The 11,833-nt window shown below is 39.2% G+C and overlaps 1 protein-coding gene across 1 annotated transcript in view; it reads right to left on the reverse strand.

Annotated features, from left to right (window-relative positions):
- Window positions 1-11,001, reverse strand: part of LOC115774669 (adhesion G protein-coupled receptor F5-like) — a 38,711-nt gene extending 27,710 nt beyond the window's left edge. The window contains exons 1-13 of the mRNA XM_030722025.1: window positions 10,954-11,001; window positions 7,518-7,621; window positions 7,371-7,422; window positions 6,910-7,062; window positions 6,108-6,272; window positions 5,487-5,654; window positions 5,220-5,261; window positions 4,934-5,086; window positions 4,645-4,815; window positions 4,449-4,493; window positions 4,205-4,357; window positions 755-925; window positions 80-124 (exon numbers count right to left, since the gene is read on the reverse strand). Coding sequence (XP_030577885.1) covers window positions 80-124; window positions 755-925; window positions 4,205-4,357; window positions 4,449-4,493; window positions 4,645-4,815; window positions 4,934-5,086; window positions 5,220-5,261; window positions 5,487-5,654; window positions 6,108-6,272; window positions 6,910-7,062; window positions 7,371-7,422; window positions 7,518-7,619 — 1,420 coding nt within the window. The 5' untranslated portion in view covers window positions 7,620-7,621; window positions 10,954-11,001. The remainder of the gene's footprint in view (window positions 1-79; window positions 125-754; window positions 926-4,204; window positions 4,358-4,448; window positions 4,494-4,644; window positions 4,816-4,933; window positions 5,087-5,219; window positions 5,262-5,486; window positions 5,655-6,107; window positions 6,273-6,909; window positions 7,063-7,370; window positions 7,423-7,517; window positions 7,622-10,953) is intronic.
- Window positions 11,002-11,833: the final 832 nt, after the last annotated feature.

An 11,833-nucleotide genomic window follows, 5' to 3' on the forward strand; every position in this document is an offset into this window, starting at 1 on the left:
CTATATAAGAACCAGTCCATTAAATCTACACTCTGCTATCATTTCTTCTTGTGCCATATTAAACATGACTCATTCTTACTTGTTGGTAGTGCAGCTGTTGTTGTAGGAGAACATGTGGTAAAGTCTGCAGGGAGGAAGGCAGAGAATAAATGCAAACAGACACACTGATAATTACCACAACACAGTGTAGTTTCTACAGGGAACAAACCTCAGCATAGCTCATTAACATTTGTCTTTGAACTCAATTTGAAAATTCAAAGTTGAGACAATATTATCAGTGTCACTTCTGAGGAACAGATAAAGACATGGAATAGTGCATATTCAGGCAGCAGATGGCACTGTTTTTAAAATGTTCTCTCTAACTGAAGCAACAACGGTTCCAACGTCAGGACACACAGAGGGACACAGTAGTAGTTTCAGGGGGGAAAGATTAAAAACAGTGAAGTAAATGCACTGTTAAATGTTCTTGGTTTGCTAAGAAGTAAACTGTTTTGTACTGCAACTTTTATCCACCTGAATGCCCAGCTGTGATTTCTGATCTGAGTAATCTCACGTTTAAGGACAAGGCAACTACATGTATTAATGTGTTCTCAACAGCAGATGGCCCTGTTCTCAAAGATTTCTTTCTGACTGAAGCAAGTTCCTGTTTTCTGACAACTTTAGAGTCTGAAGTGACACAGAGAAACGCTGTTGTTGTCTTGGAAGTAAAGTCTTTTAAAATAAGTAATCTCTAACTAACTATTATTTGACTCACTGTGCTGATACACAGACTGGCAATATTGTCCAACAGGAGGAATGGTATTGATGCATCCACATGTGTCATCAGTGATGCTGTCACAGGGTCCATGCATTACACACTGATCACAGGACCAGCGATACCCATTTTCACATTTGCACTGGAAGCTTCCACTGTTCGGGGAGCAAACTGGAGACAAAAATACATAATTAAAATCTGTTATTTTTTGTCTTTTTTAAAGCAAAATTAAAGGCCTCCAAATATTCAAAATATAATATTTAGGTTAGCATTATTTAATTACTTGCACAGTGATTTTGCAGACTAAGACCTTTTTTAGACTTCTGCAGTGACTCTTTGTAGAGCCTATGATGTGACCTACGTAAGTCATTGCAGGTATTTATGCTTGTGGATGGTGCTTTATGTGTTATTTACCATGTGGTTGTGTCTTGGTGTTGTATATATGTGGTGCCAGCATAGAAACAAATAAAACACTTTGTTGTGGTCGTTGTTGTGGTCATTTTTTTTTTCAAAAGCCAGCACATTCATCCCTCGAATATTTTCCAATTTTTGTACATTCCATCACATCCATTCCAATAGTTCCAGCAAACTCCATGAATTTGCTGATATTTTTGAGTCTTTATATTGATGTCATTGTTCCTTATATTGAAATAATGATTGATATTCTTTCTCCAACAAATTCAAAAACTGCAGCGTAAAAATAGCCACAATATTACTAAACAGGCCAATTACAATAGTTATGAGCACACAATAGTTGTGATGTGTAGTGATATTTCCAGGGGGGTGCACATCAGATTAGGCCTTAGGGTTTCAGAGGGGCTTGAGGTTTCCTACTGAAGCATTTTAAAAAATGTAAACACTAATGTGTTATACATTATTCCTTTGAGTACTTTTTTTTTTTTTACACTAAATAATTGTTTTAGCTCAAAATTAAAAAGCTATGTAATTTTCAACTGGCTCCTTTTGATGTGGTGGAGCAGCGGCTATACTCTGAGCCATTCCCGAACGGCTGCACTTCTCACCCAATCTCTAAGCAAAAGGCCCGCCACCCTTCCAAGGAAGTTCATTTCTGCCGCTTGTATTCACATCTCATTCTTTCGGTCACTACCCAAAGCTTGTGACCACAGGTGAGGGTAGAGACGTAGACTGACTGGTTAATCGAAAGCTTCGCTTTCATGCTCAGCTCCCTCTTCCCCATGGTGGTCCCCCATGCTCTGTATCACTGCAGATGCAGCCCTAATCCATCTGTCAGTCTCCCGCTCATTTCTCCCCTCACTCCTGACTCCAAGATACTTAAACTCCTCCACTTGGGGCAGCAAGTCGTACCTGAGTCGGAGTGGGCACTCCACCCTTTCCTGGCTGAGGACCATGGCCTCAGACTCAGAGGCGCTAATTCTGATTACAGCCACTTCACACTTGATTGTGAAACATTCCACTGCAAGCTGGAGTTTCGCCTGATGAAGCCAACAGGACTGCATCATCCACAAAAAGCAGAATTGAGATTCTGAGGCCACTAAGGCAGAAGCCTTCCACCACTTGGATATGCCTAGAAATTCTGTCAATAAAATTTATGAACAGAATCGGTGACAAAGGGCAGCCCTGGCGAAGTCCAACACCCACAGGAAACGAGTCTAACTTATGGCTGGCAATACGGCTCAAGCTCTCGATGCGGTTGTGCAGGGAGTGAATGGCCTGCAACAACAGGCCAGACACCCTATACTCCCACAGCATCCCCCACAGGATATCCCAAGGGACACGGTCAAATGCCTTCTCCAAGTCCAAAAAGCGCATGTAGACTGGATGAGCAAACTCCCACGTAGACTTGTATATCCTTGAGAGGATAAAGAACTGGTCCAGCATTCCACAACCAGGATGAAAACCACATTGTTCCACCTGAATCTGAGGTTCGACTAACAGACAGACCCTCCTTTCCAGCACCCAGGCATAAAGTCTCAGGGGTGTGATCCCCCGATAGTTGGAGCACACCCTCCAGTCCCAGCTCTTAAAGATGGAGACCACCACCCAAGTCTGCCAATCTAGTAGCACTGCCCCGGATCTCCATGCGGCACTGGAGAGGCGTGTCAACCAAGACAGCCCTACAACATCCACAGCCTTCAGGAACTCAGGGCAAATCTCATCCACTTCAGGGGCCCTGCCACCAAGGAGGTGTTTAACCACCTCAGTGACCTCACCCCCAGTAATGGGCAAGCCATCCCCCTCATCCCCAGGCTCTGCTTCCACTACATAAGGCGTGTCAGTGGAAGTAAGGAGGTCCTTGAAGTATTCCTTCCACCGCCTGACTAAAACCTCAGTTGAAGTCAGCAGTGCCACACCCACACTCACCGCTTTCCCCTCCTGAGTCACCAGAATCACTTCAAGGCCTTCTGAATGTCTTTTTTTCACGAGTTTTTGCTTCGGCCACTGCCCGAGCCGCATTCCACTTGGCCTGCTGGTACCCATCAGCTGCCTCCAGAGTCCCCAAGCCTGATAGGACTCCTACAGCTTGATGGCTCCCTTCACCTTTAGTGTCCACCATCTGGTTCAGGGATTACCACTACAACAGGCACCAACCACCTTGCAGCCACAGCTCTGAGCAGCAGCCTCAACAATGGACATGTGGAACATGATCCATTTGGACTCAATATCCTCAGCCTCTCTCGAAATGCTGTCAAAATTCTGCCAGAGGTGGGAGTTTCTCGTGTAATGGGGCCTCTGCCAGGCATTCCCAGCACACCCTCACATATGTTTAGATGCGTCAGATCTGTACAGGATCCTTCCCAGCTTCCTGTTCCAGCTCACCACCAGGTGGTGATCAGTTGACAGCTCAGCTCCTCTCTTCATCTGAGTGTCCAGAACATAAGGCCACAGATCTGATGATACAATTACAAAATCAATCATCGTCCTGCAACCTAGGGTGTTCTGATGCCACATGCACTTATGGACATCCTTATGTCTGAACATGGTGTTCGTTATGGACAAACTGTGGTTTGCACAGAAGTCCAATAACAAAACACCACTCAGATCGGGCAGGCCGTTCCTCCCAGTCATGCACCTCGAGGTCTTAGTGCCCATGTAAGCTTTGAAGTCCAGCAACTTTTGAGTTTTGATTAATAAATCATGAAGTTGTCCTTGAAGAGCTCAGTAGATGTGAGCCAAATTTTAATGAATCGTTAACATTGCCCCACTCTACACCCCTACAAAGTTTTATCAGAATTCATTCAAAATTTTTCAAGCTATTGTGTTAAAGACAGAATGACACACACATGCACACAAGCAAATGCTGCAAAAAACATAACCTTGGCCATAGGTAATAACAATAGTAATGGCTCATTTGAGGTCAGACAACCAAAATAACATGTTAGTCTATAGTTATAGAAATAGAGCTAAATGTGATGCTTAGTACTTTATTGGATTGAATCTTATGTGATTAAGTGATTCAAACAGTTTTACCTGTGGAAATGTTGATGTCAGTCAGTTCTATTTGGCTGTTGATGTGGATGGGATAACTCATGTTGTTAACTACAGTTCTGAGTAGATTTACCACAGTAACTTCTGTGGTGTTCAGCTGAACAGAAACCAGGTATTCATGAGTAAATGGAGAAGCTGGATATAAAGAAATCAGAAAAGAGAGGGAGGATTATTTTTTTAACTATATCTTGTACTTTTCAGTGAATAAACATCTTTTCAGACTTACTTGTTGACAGTGGATTACCTGTCGTCTGGGGACATGGTGTGAAGTCTGTTGGTAGACAGAAAAACAGGATGAGAAGAGTATCGGTTTTTGTGCTGTGATATAGAAGAAATTACTTCTTAATCTTAAAGATTTATTTGATGGATGTGATAAAAGAGATATCAGTTTAAAAAGGTGTATTTGATGCAATGTGTCTTACTGTGCTGATCAACAGCCTGGCAGTATTGTCCATTAAGAGGAAGGGCATTAATACATCCACACGTGTCATTAGTGATGTTATCACAGGATCCATACAGGAGGCACTGGTCACATGACCAGCGATACTGATCCTCACATTTGCACTGGAGGCCTCCACTGCTCGGATCACAAACTGGGGACAAAAACATCAGTCATGACAAGTAAGTCCCTCAAGAAACTTTATTCAAACCAAAAAAATTATTTGCAATGTTAAACAATTATGCAAATATGCATACATTCATCATTCCCACCTGTTGAAATGCTGATATTAGAGATCTGTGTGTGACTGTCAATCTTGATGGGATAACTGATGTTGTTCAGAATAGTTCTCAGCCGATTGATTTCTGAGATGTGCAACTGAACAGAAGCCTGATATTCATAAAAAACTGCAGGGGTTATGGAGGCTGAAAAAGACAATAACAATTTGGAGTCCTGAAATTAGTTTGATCATATATAAACACTTAAATAATGCAATCTTCTGTTACATAATTCCTGATCATGTGTTCTCTGATAAGAACCGGTAATATTTGGTTTTACCTGTTGATGGAGATGTTGTTGTCAGAGGACATCTCGTAATGTCTGTGGACAAAAACAAAAACAGTCTAGCTGATTTGTGGGTGTAATTGTGAATGTAAAATACATTAAATATACCCACAGATGTAAATGTAATCTGCTGTTATATTTAATTTCTAAAAATATTAATTCAGCTGTTTGAACATCCAAATGTATCAGATAAAAATTATTTCAAAACTTAACAAATACAAATTTGAGAGTTTACAGCAAGGATTGTTAAGGAAGACCTACTTTGCTGTGCTGACTGGCAGGACTGTCCCTCTGTGGGAATGGCTCTGATGCATGTGCATGTGCTGTTTGCATCACCATCACATTCCCCATAGGTGGCACACATGTCACAGGGCCAAACGTAGTTATTCTCACAGCGGCACTGCAACCCTTCAGCATCTCGCCTGCAAACTTTTGGGATTTTTTATAAAAAAAAAAAAAAAAAGCAAATTCTCTTATGAAGTGCCTGAAAAAATTATAAACAGCAAGAATTTCAACCTTTTGAAGGATGAAATATCTGATCTTACCTGTAGTAATATCAGCATCTGAGATATTTATTTGAGACCTGATTTGAATAGGGTAAGCTGCATTTTTCAGAGCGTTTCTCAGCTGATCTATGTCAGTTATGTTGACCTCAAGGGAAATATGATATTCATAAACAGCTGTGAGAACTGTTGAAGAGATGAATATAATAAGAAACATAATAGCCTTAACTCTTCAATCAGTGCAATATTGTTAATGCTGATTTCAACTTCAGTTAAGTATTCATACAACTGTAGAGATTCTAGCATGAAAGGGAATTAGATTTTCAAAAAAGTTAAAGACTTAAATAAACGATGCAGGGATATTGAATGTCTTTATCACCTCTCTTTGGCTGGCAGTATTGCCCAGTGAACGGGATACTGTTAATACATGTGCAAGCGTCCTCAATGATCTCATCACAAGCTCCATAAGTGTTGCAGTTTCCATATGACCAAAGGTATTCATCCTCACACTTGCACTGGAAGCTGGTGCCACTGGGGTAGCACACTGAAGAGGTAAGATGCAGAAGTGGAAAAGACTGATCAAAAAATATCTACAGCGTATTTATTAGACACATGGTTGAGCACAACGATATGCAGTTAAAACTGCATCTAATTGGTCAATTATTGAAAGGAACCCTATTTTTGTCTTTAGGGTCTCTGTGCTGAGTATTGTCACCTGTGCTGAGAGGTGACTGTGGGATTTGGTGCTGGTACTTGTTGAACATTAACTTGTACATATTTGCACAGACCTGCATGAATGCCAAGAGGAACTCGCTGATTCAAAGAGCAGTTTTAGAGTGTTTCAGAATAATGTGTGAGAACAACGAAAGCCGTACGAATGCTTATGGCCCGAGACTGTTATAAATTGGACTGTAGAATCACTTCCTTTTGGGATCGGGAGTTATAAGAAATTTCCAAGTCAGACTTTTCATATTGCACTGACATAAAGGAATAATCCCAGTGAAATATTTAATATAACTGTGATATATATAAGTTTTTGTTTGTTTGTTTTCATGTAAAAAATTAGGAAACATCACATCACATAAATAAATTCATTGTGGAATGAATCGCTGTGGGGAGGAAATCACATGGTATGACTCACTTGGTACACAAACTAGAACACGCAGTTTTCATAATTTTACCTGTTGTGATGTGAGTGTGTGTGATATTCACAGCGGGATCCAAGGTTATGGAATAGCTGGCGGTGTTGAACAGGCTCCTGAGGTAGTCCACTGTTGCAATATCTGTCACATTCAGCTCCAGGTCAACTTCATACTCAAACTCAGCCCGCAGCTCTGTGAAATAATTATAACACGTGATAAATTCATTTCATTCTTCTGTTGTTATTTTTGTTTTGGGACATGCCATTGTCAACAGTTCTCTGCATATATCATTTAGACTTGGTGCCCGAAGTAGAAATGAATTTAAGAGGGAAAAATGTCTAAATTCCTGTGGGTGATTTCACCACATAATTCATTTAGCATGGCATCTGAAGCCAATGAGGGCTCAGAACTTTTGACCCTTGAAGGTTGTTACTATACACAAAGTATTATATCACTAAGATGTCATATTCATATTCAATAATCCAATTAATCAGACAAACCGTTTCTTCTGTGCCGGGTATGAGGATGAAAGTGTTCTGCTTCATGGCTTTCCTGAGAAACAATATCAAATAATTGCTTACACTGATTTACGAAGAGAAAATGTAATCATGAGTCACACGCTCTCTGTTTAGTGTGGGGTAACCCACCTGCAACACCAGACCTGAAAATTCATTGACCTTTCCTGTTTCCAAAATAATAAGTATCACCAGCAGGACAACGATGGTCAAGGCATTCCCGAATATCGCCATTCCTAACAGGAAAGTTCAAGAAGGACAGATTAACAAGAAATTGTGATTTCATCTGCACGACACTGTCACCTTGTTTTACAGCTCATTAATTATATGACACGTACAGGAGCAGTTTGTACATTATCAATGTACTGCCAAAAACAAGAAAGGCATTCAGCTGTGACAGCACAGTGTGTCACGATTCATGGTGCGGAGGTTACAGTAATACCTACTGCCGGCAGTCATGACAACCTCATTATGTCATCATCACAAATTTATCCAGAAAACAGAGATAACAGAGATGACAAGTTAAAATATGGTATATTACAATATCAGAGGCCAATGCCACAGAAAAGAATCAAGGTGGAGACTTTAATCAACACAGCAGTGAATTTATAAATGCTTTGTTGTTGTTGAGATTAACTAAATATAATTCTGTAGTTCATAATTGTAACTATGAACTATAGTGCCAAATTTATAATCCCTTAGTGGTGCAAGTAGCAGAAATGTTTGCTTCATGACTTTATCATGACTTTGTACCCTGGTGACTGAGGCCTGAGTCAAAGCTTGTTTCTGTTGTTTAAATAGTACATTTTTTAAAGTGGTCTGGAGCAATAGTTCTCCCGGGCTTCTGGAGGTCTTTCAAAGTGTTTCTTTGGGTCATTTTCAGGGCAGACCTTGTACCTGACCATTTTTATGGGAATGTTTTTTGTTTGTTCAGCCTCTTAACACTCACCTACAAATCACTGAAGCATGAAGGCCCCTAACTCAAGGCATGTACCCGTGTACTGCCTGCACATAACAGACAAGTTAGCAAAGAACCAGTTTTTTTGCTGCTTTAGACACATTGTTACCAGCAGCCCGTCACAGAAACACGTTATTTATTCTAATTTCTATTTCTAATTTCTTTTGCACAGTACTCTAGTTAAAATAATTTCTGATTTTTTTCTTGTATACAGTATTTAACTTCGTAATTTCAATGTCCAAGGTCTCCTGCAGTTTTTATTATTTTAGACCGAACCACAAAGAGATTAACCTGTAAACATTTTCTTTAGGAGTGAGATTTGTGTTTCTGGAACCTTCGGAGAGCCCAAAGTAGCTCCTCCCACTTATGGTGAATCATCCAGATAATTTCTCGCTTACCTCAAACAGAACAAACTGTGTCTGTAACAAAATCTGAACATAAATCAAAATCCCATAATCAATAATTTCCAGTTCATTTAAAGTAGTTCCACATACAAGCTTCACATTGTCTGACAATATAATCACTTTATGTGGCTGAAGTAATAATAATTGCACTGAGCAGGGTCTTTCAGTGTTTGCTGGTTTGTGAGGCACATCAGCAGAACATTTTTAACATGTTTCAGAAAGATCTGCTCAGAAACACATGAAGCATTTAAATTATCTGCAGAGAGTTTTGTGCATTTCTTTTTGAGGAAATTAATTGCTACACTGTTGGCAGCAACATATCATCAGCTATTAATGTAACATTATATGTGCAGCACTTAAGAAAGGAACTTATATGACTAAACTCATTATTCTGAGTAATTTAGAAAGTCTATTATTCAATAAATCCCTACTTTGGAAGTAAAACAGGACATTTTGTGCTTCTTCTTTCACATGATGTCAGAAAAAAAAAAGTTTTTATTTGCCTTTGCTAGCTAACTTAGCATTAGCTTATCTGCTAACATGTTTTAACTACTTTTGGGATTTGAGCAGCGATGGTTCTGCTATAAACTCACATGGTCACTTGTCACAGATGTAACACAGAATCCACACCTGCTCTAAATGTTATCAGCTGACCACACGGCCATCATTAGCTGTCATCGGTCCCATTATTATGTTTCAGTTTGGGCAAATTGCACCTGCTGGTAGGCCAGTATAATCCAGTCACTGATCACTGATAAAGAAACAACAAAAGTTTCCAGATTACTCTGCATAGGCAAAATCTCAAGGTCAGTCCTGGTTTTTCTTGCCTATAAAAGAGAAAAAGGTTTCGCCCAACAAATTTAATCCAAATCACAAAAACCTCAAAATCAACTGAAAGTAAACGCCAGAACAACAAACTGATTTGAAGCTGATTGAAATGGATACAACGCTCTAGGACACATTGAATGCAAGAAGTGTAAATCCTCTGATTCTGTATGCAAAAAGAATTATTGCTCTATGGTATGTGGTTGCAATTCTACCGGCATTTAAAAGCAGTTAGCATCTGAGAGGGCGGCGCTCCAGTCGGTCACAGATTATTCTTTAATCGGTCCAGATTCTGTAGTGTCTGTTCTGTGTTTTTGAACGTGCATGTTCACGGATAAAACAGTACTTTTTCATCACTCTTTCCTTGCATGACATTATGCACTTTCAAACACTGATGACTATTATTCTTAATGCTTTATCCCTATCATCAGATGAAGTGCTTAAAATTATAGATTTTAAAGACCAGTCATTTACAAATGAAAAATATAACTGTGTAAAAAATAATTTAGAACTCTCTGAAAGAATAATCAGCTGTTGTTAATGTCAGAGTTATTACATTTACATTACATTAAGTTTCTATACGTGTGCAAATATTGTAAATATTGCTTCTGTGCCGAAAAACAGAACGCAGAGTACTGTGTGTATTTATACGATATCCAACAGTTTAAATAAAATTTCAGTGCAAACATTATTACTGACCGTTTTTAATGGTTCTGAGGAAACTTTCAGAAAGGCTGACATAGTGGAAGACGACCGTGTGAATTACCAGCCCAGCTTGTGTTAGATCATACTTGGGCTAAACCACAAATAGGAACTATTCTACAATAATCCACCAATTATTCCACAGCCCACATTTATCCTTGAAAACATTTTCTTTCTTTCTTTTTTCCCCCAAGTTAATTTCTTTCAGGGACAATGAACAAAAAAACATTAATCTACGTAAAAAGAAAAGATCCTTTGCACCAGATTTTTCAATCAGCTAATTTCCATCGGCACTCCCTGTGCAAATAAATAAAATAAAACTGATTAAATCAATCAGCAGAACACAAGTACACATACTTATATTACCCACATAAAAAGAAAATAACCAAGATAAACAAGACAAATAATAAAAAAATATTAATCAACTATAAACCAAATTTCATAAAATACAAGCCCATGGAGTAACCACAGTCACTCCAGTCTGTCAGTGCACAAGAGCATTAAAAACATGAAGCCAACAACATACTTCAGTGTAATCTGCAGTTCATATTTTGCAGGTTGAATAAACAGTGATGCAAAGTGTTTCCTAAAGAATCACAAAAGAGATCCAAGTCTAAACCAGCAGCTTATAAAAGAAATCCTGTTCAAACAGCACAATTCATCCGCCTTCTTACCCCACCTGCTTTTCTCTCTCCTCTGCTATAATTGCTGTGCTTATCCAGAGAGCAGGCCGTCAAGGCTGCATGTTAAACTGTGGTAACCACGCAGTGCAGAAGACTAAAAACTTCCTGAAATGTTGTAAAGGGTGCAAACTACACAGGCAGTGACTCAACAGGTTTAATTATTCCCATGATGGCTTCCTTGTTTCATTGTATCAGTCTTTTTTCCCCCCTTTGGTCTGTTGTGGGCATGTGCAAAACCAAGGGCAAATCTTTAAAAAATATTTGACCTTTTTTTTAAAATTCGTAGGAGAATATTTTCAGGAATAGGCAAAAGGAAAAATAGTTTAATTGTAAGATGATAACACAGTGGACCAGGCAGACAGTGTTCACCAAGGCAGCAGCTGCATTCAAAGCCAGATAAGTTAACTGTTAGTTGTAGAGGCCAACAGACAGTGGAAATTTTTAATAATACAAAGCCTTTATTGTCATTATACAGGATTATACAGGATGTACAATGAGATTAATAATAGAGATTTCACTGTTGTCTGTGTAAATATTTATGTACAGGTAAGCATTCATACCCTGCAAATCTAAAAGACAAACAAAACAAAGGAAACAGCAAAGTCAGTTTAGTGACAAGATGAACCAAATCATGTTATCACAGGACAGCATTAGCTGCATTTGGACAATATTAAACGTTTGTGTTTCAATTATGTTTTACACCCCAGTAATCATAGAAAGACCATTTATATGCCACTGATATACATCAGCGATTACAGCCAAAGGAAGCGTGTTGCTATCAAGACTACGTTTGCCAGTAACAGGAGGAGGAAATATTGGGCATTTGGCATCGCTGGAAAAACTTCATTTACTTAGAAAAAGGCAACAAAAAATAAA

This window comes from Archocentrus centrarchus, chromosome 24 (genome assembly GCF_007364275.1).
Source record: "Archocentrus centrarchus isolate MPI-CPG fArcCen1 chromosome 24, fArcCen1, whole genome shotgun sequence".
Taxonomy (NCBI): Eukaryota; Metazoa; Chordata; class Actinopteri; order Cichliformes; family Cichlidae; genus Archocentrus; species Archocentrus centrarchus.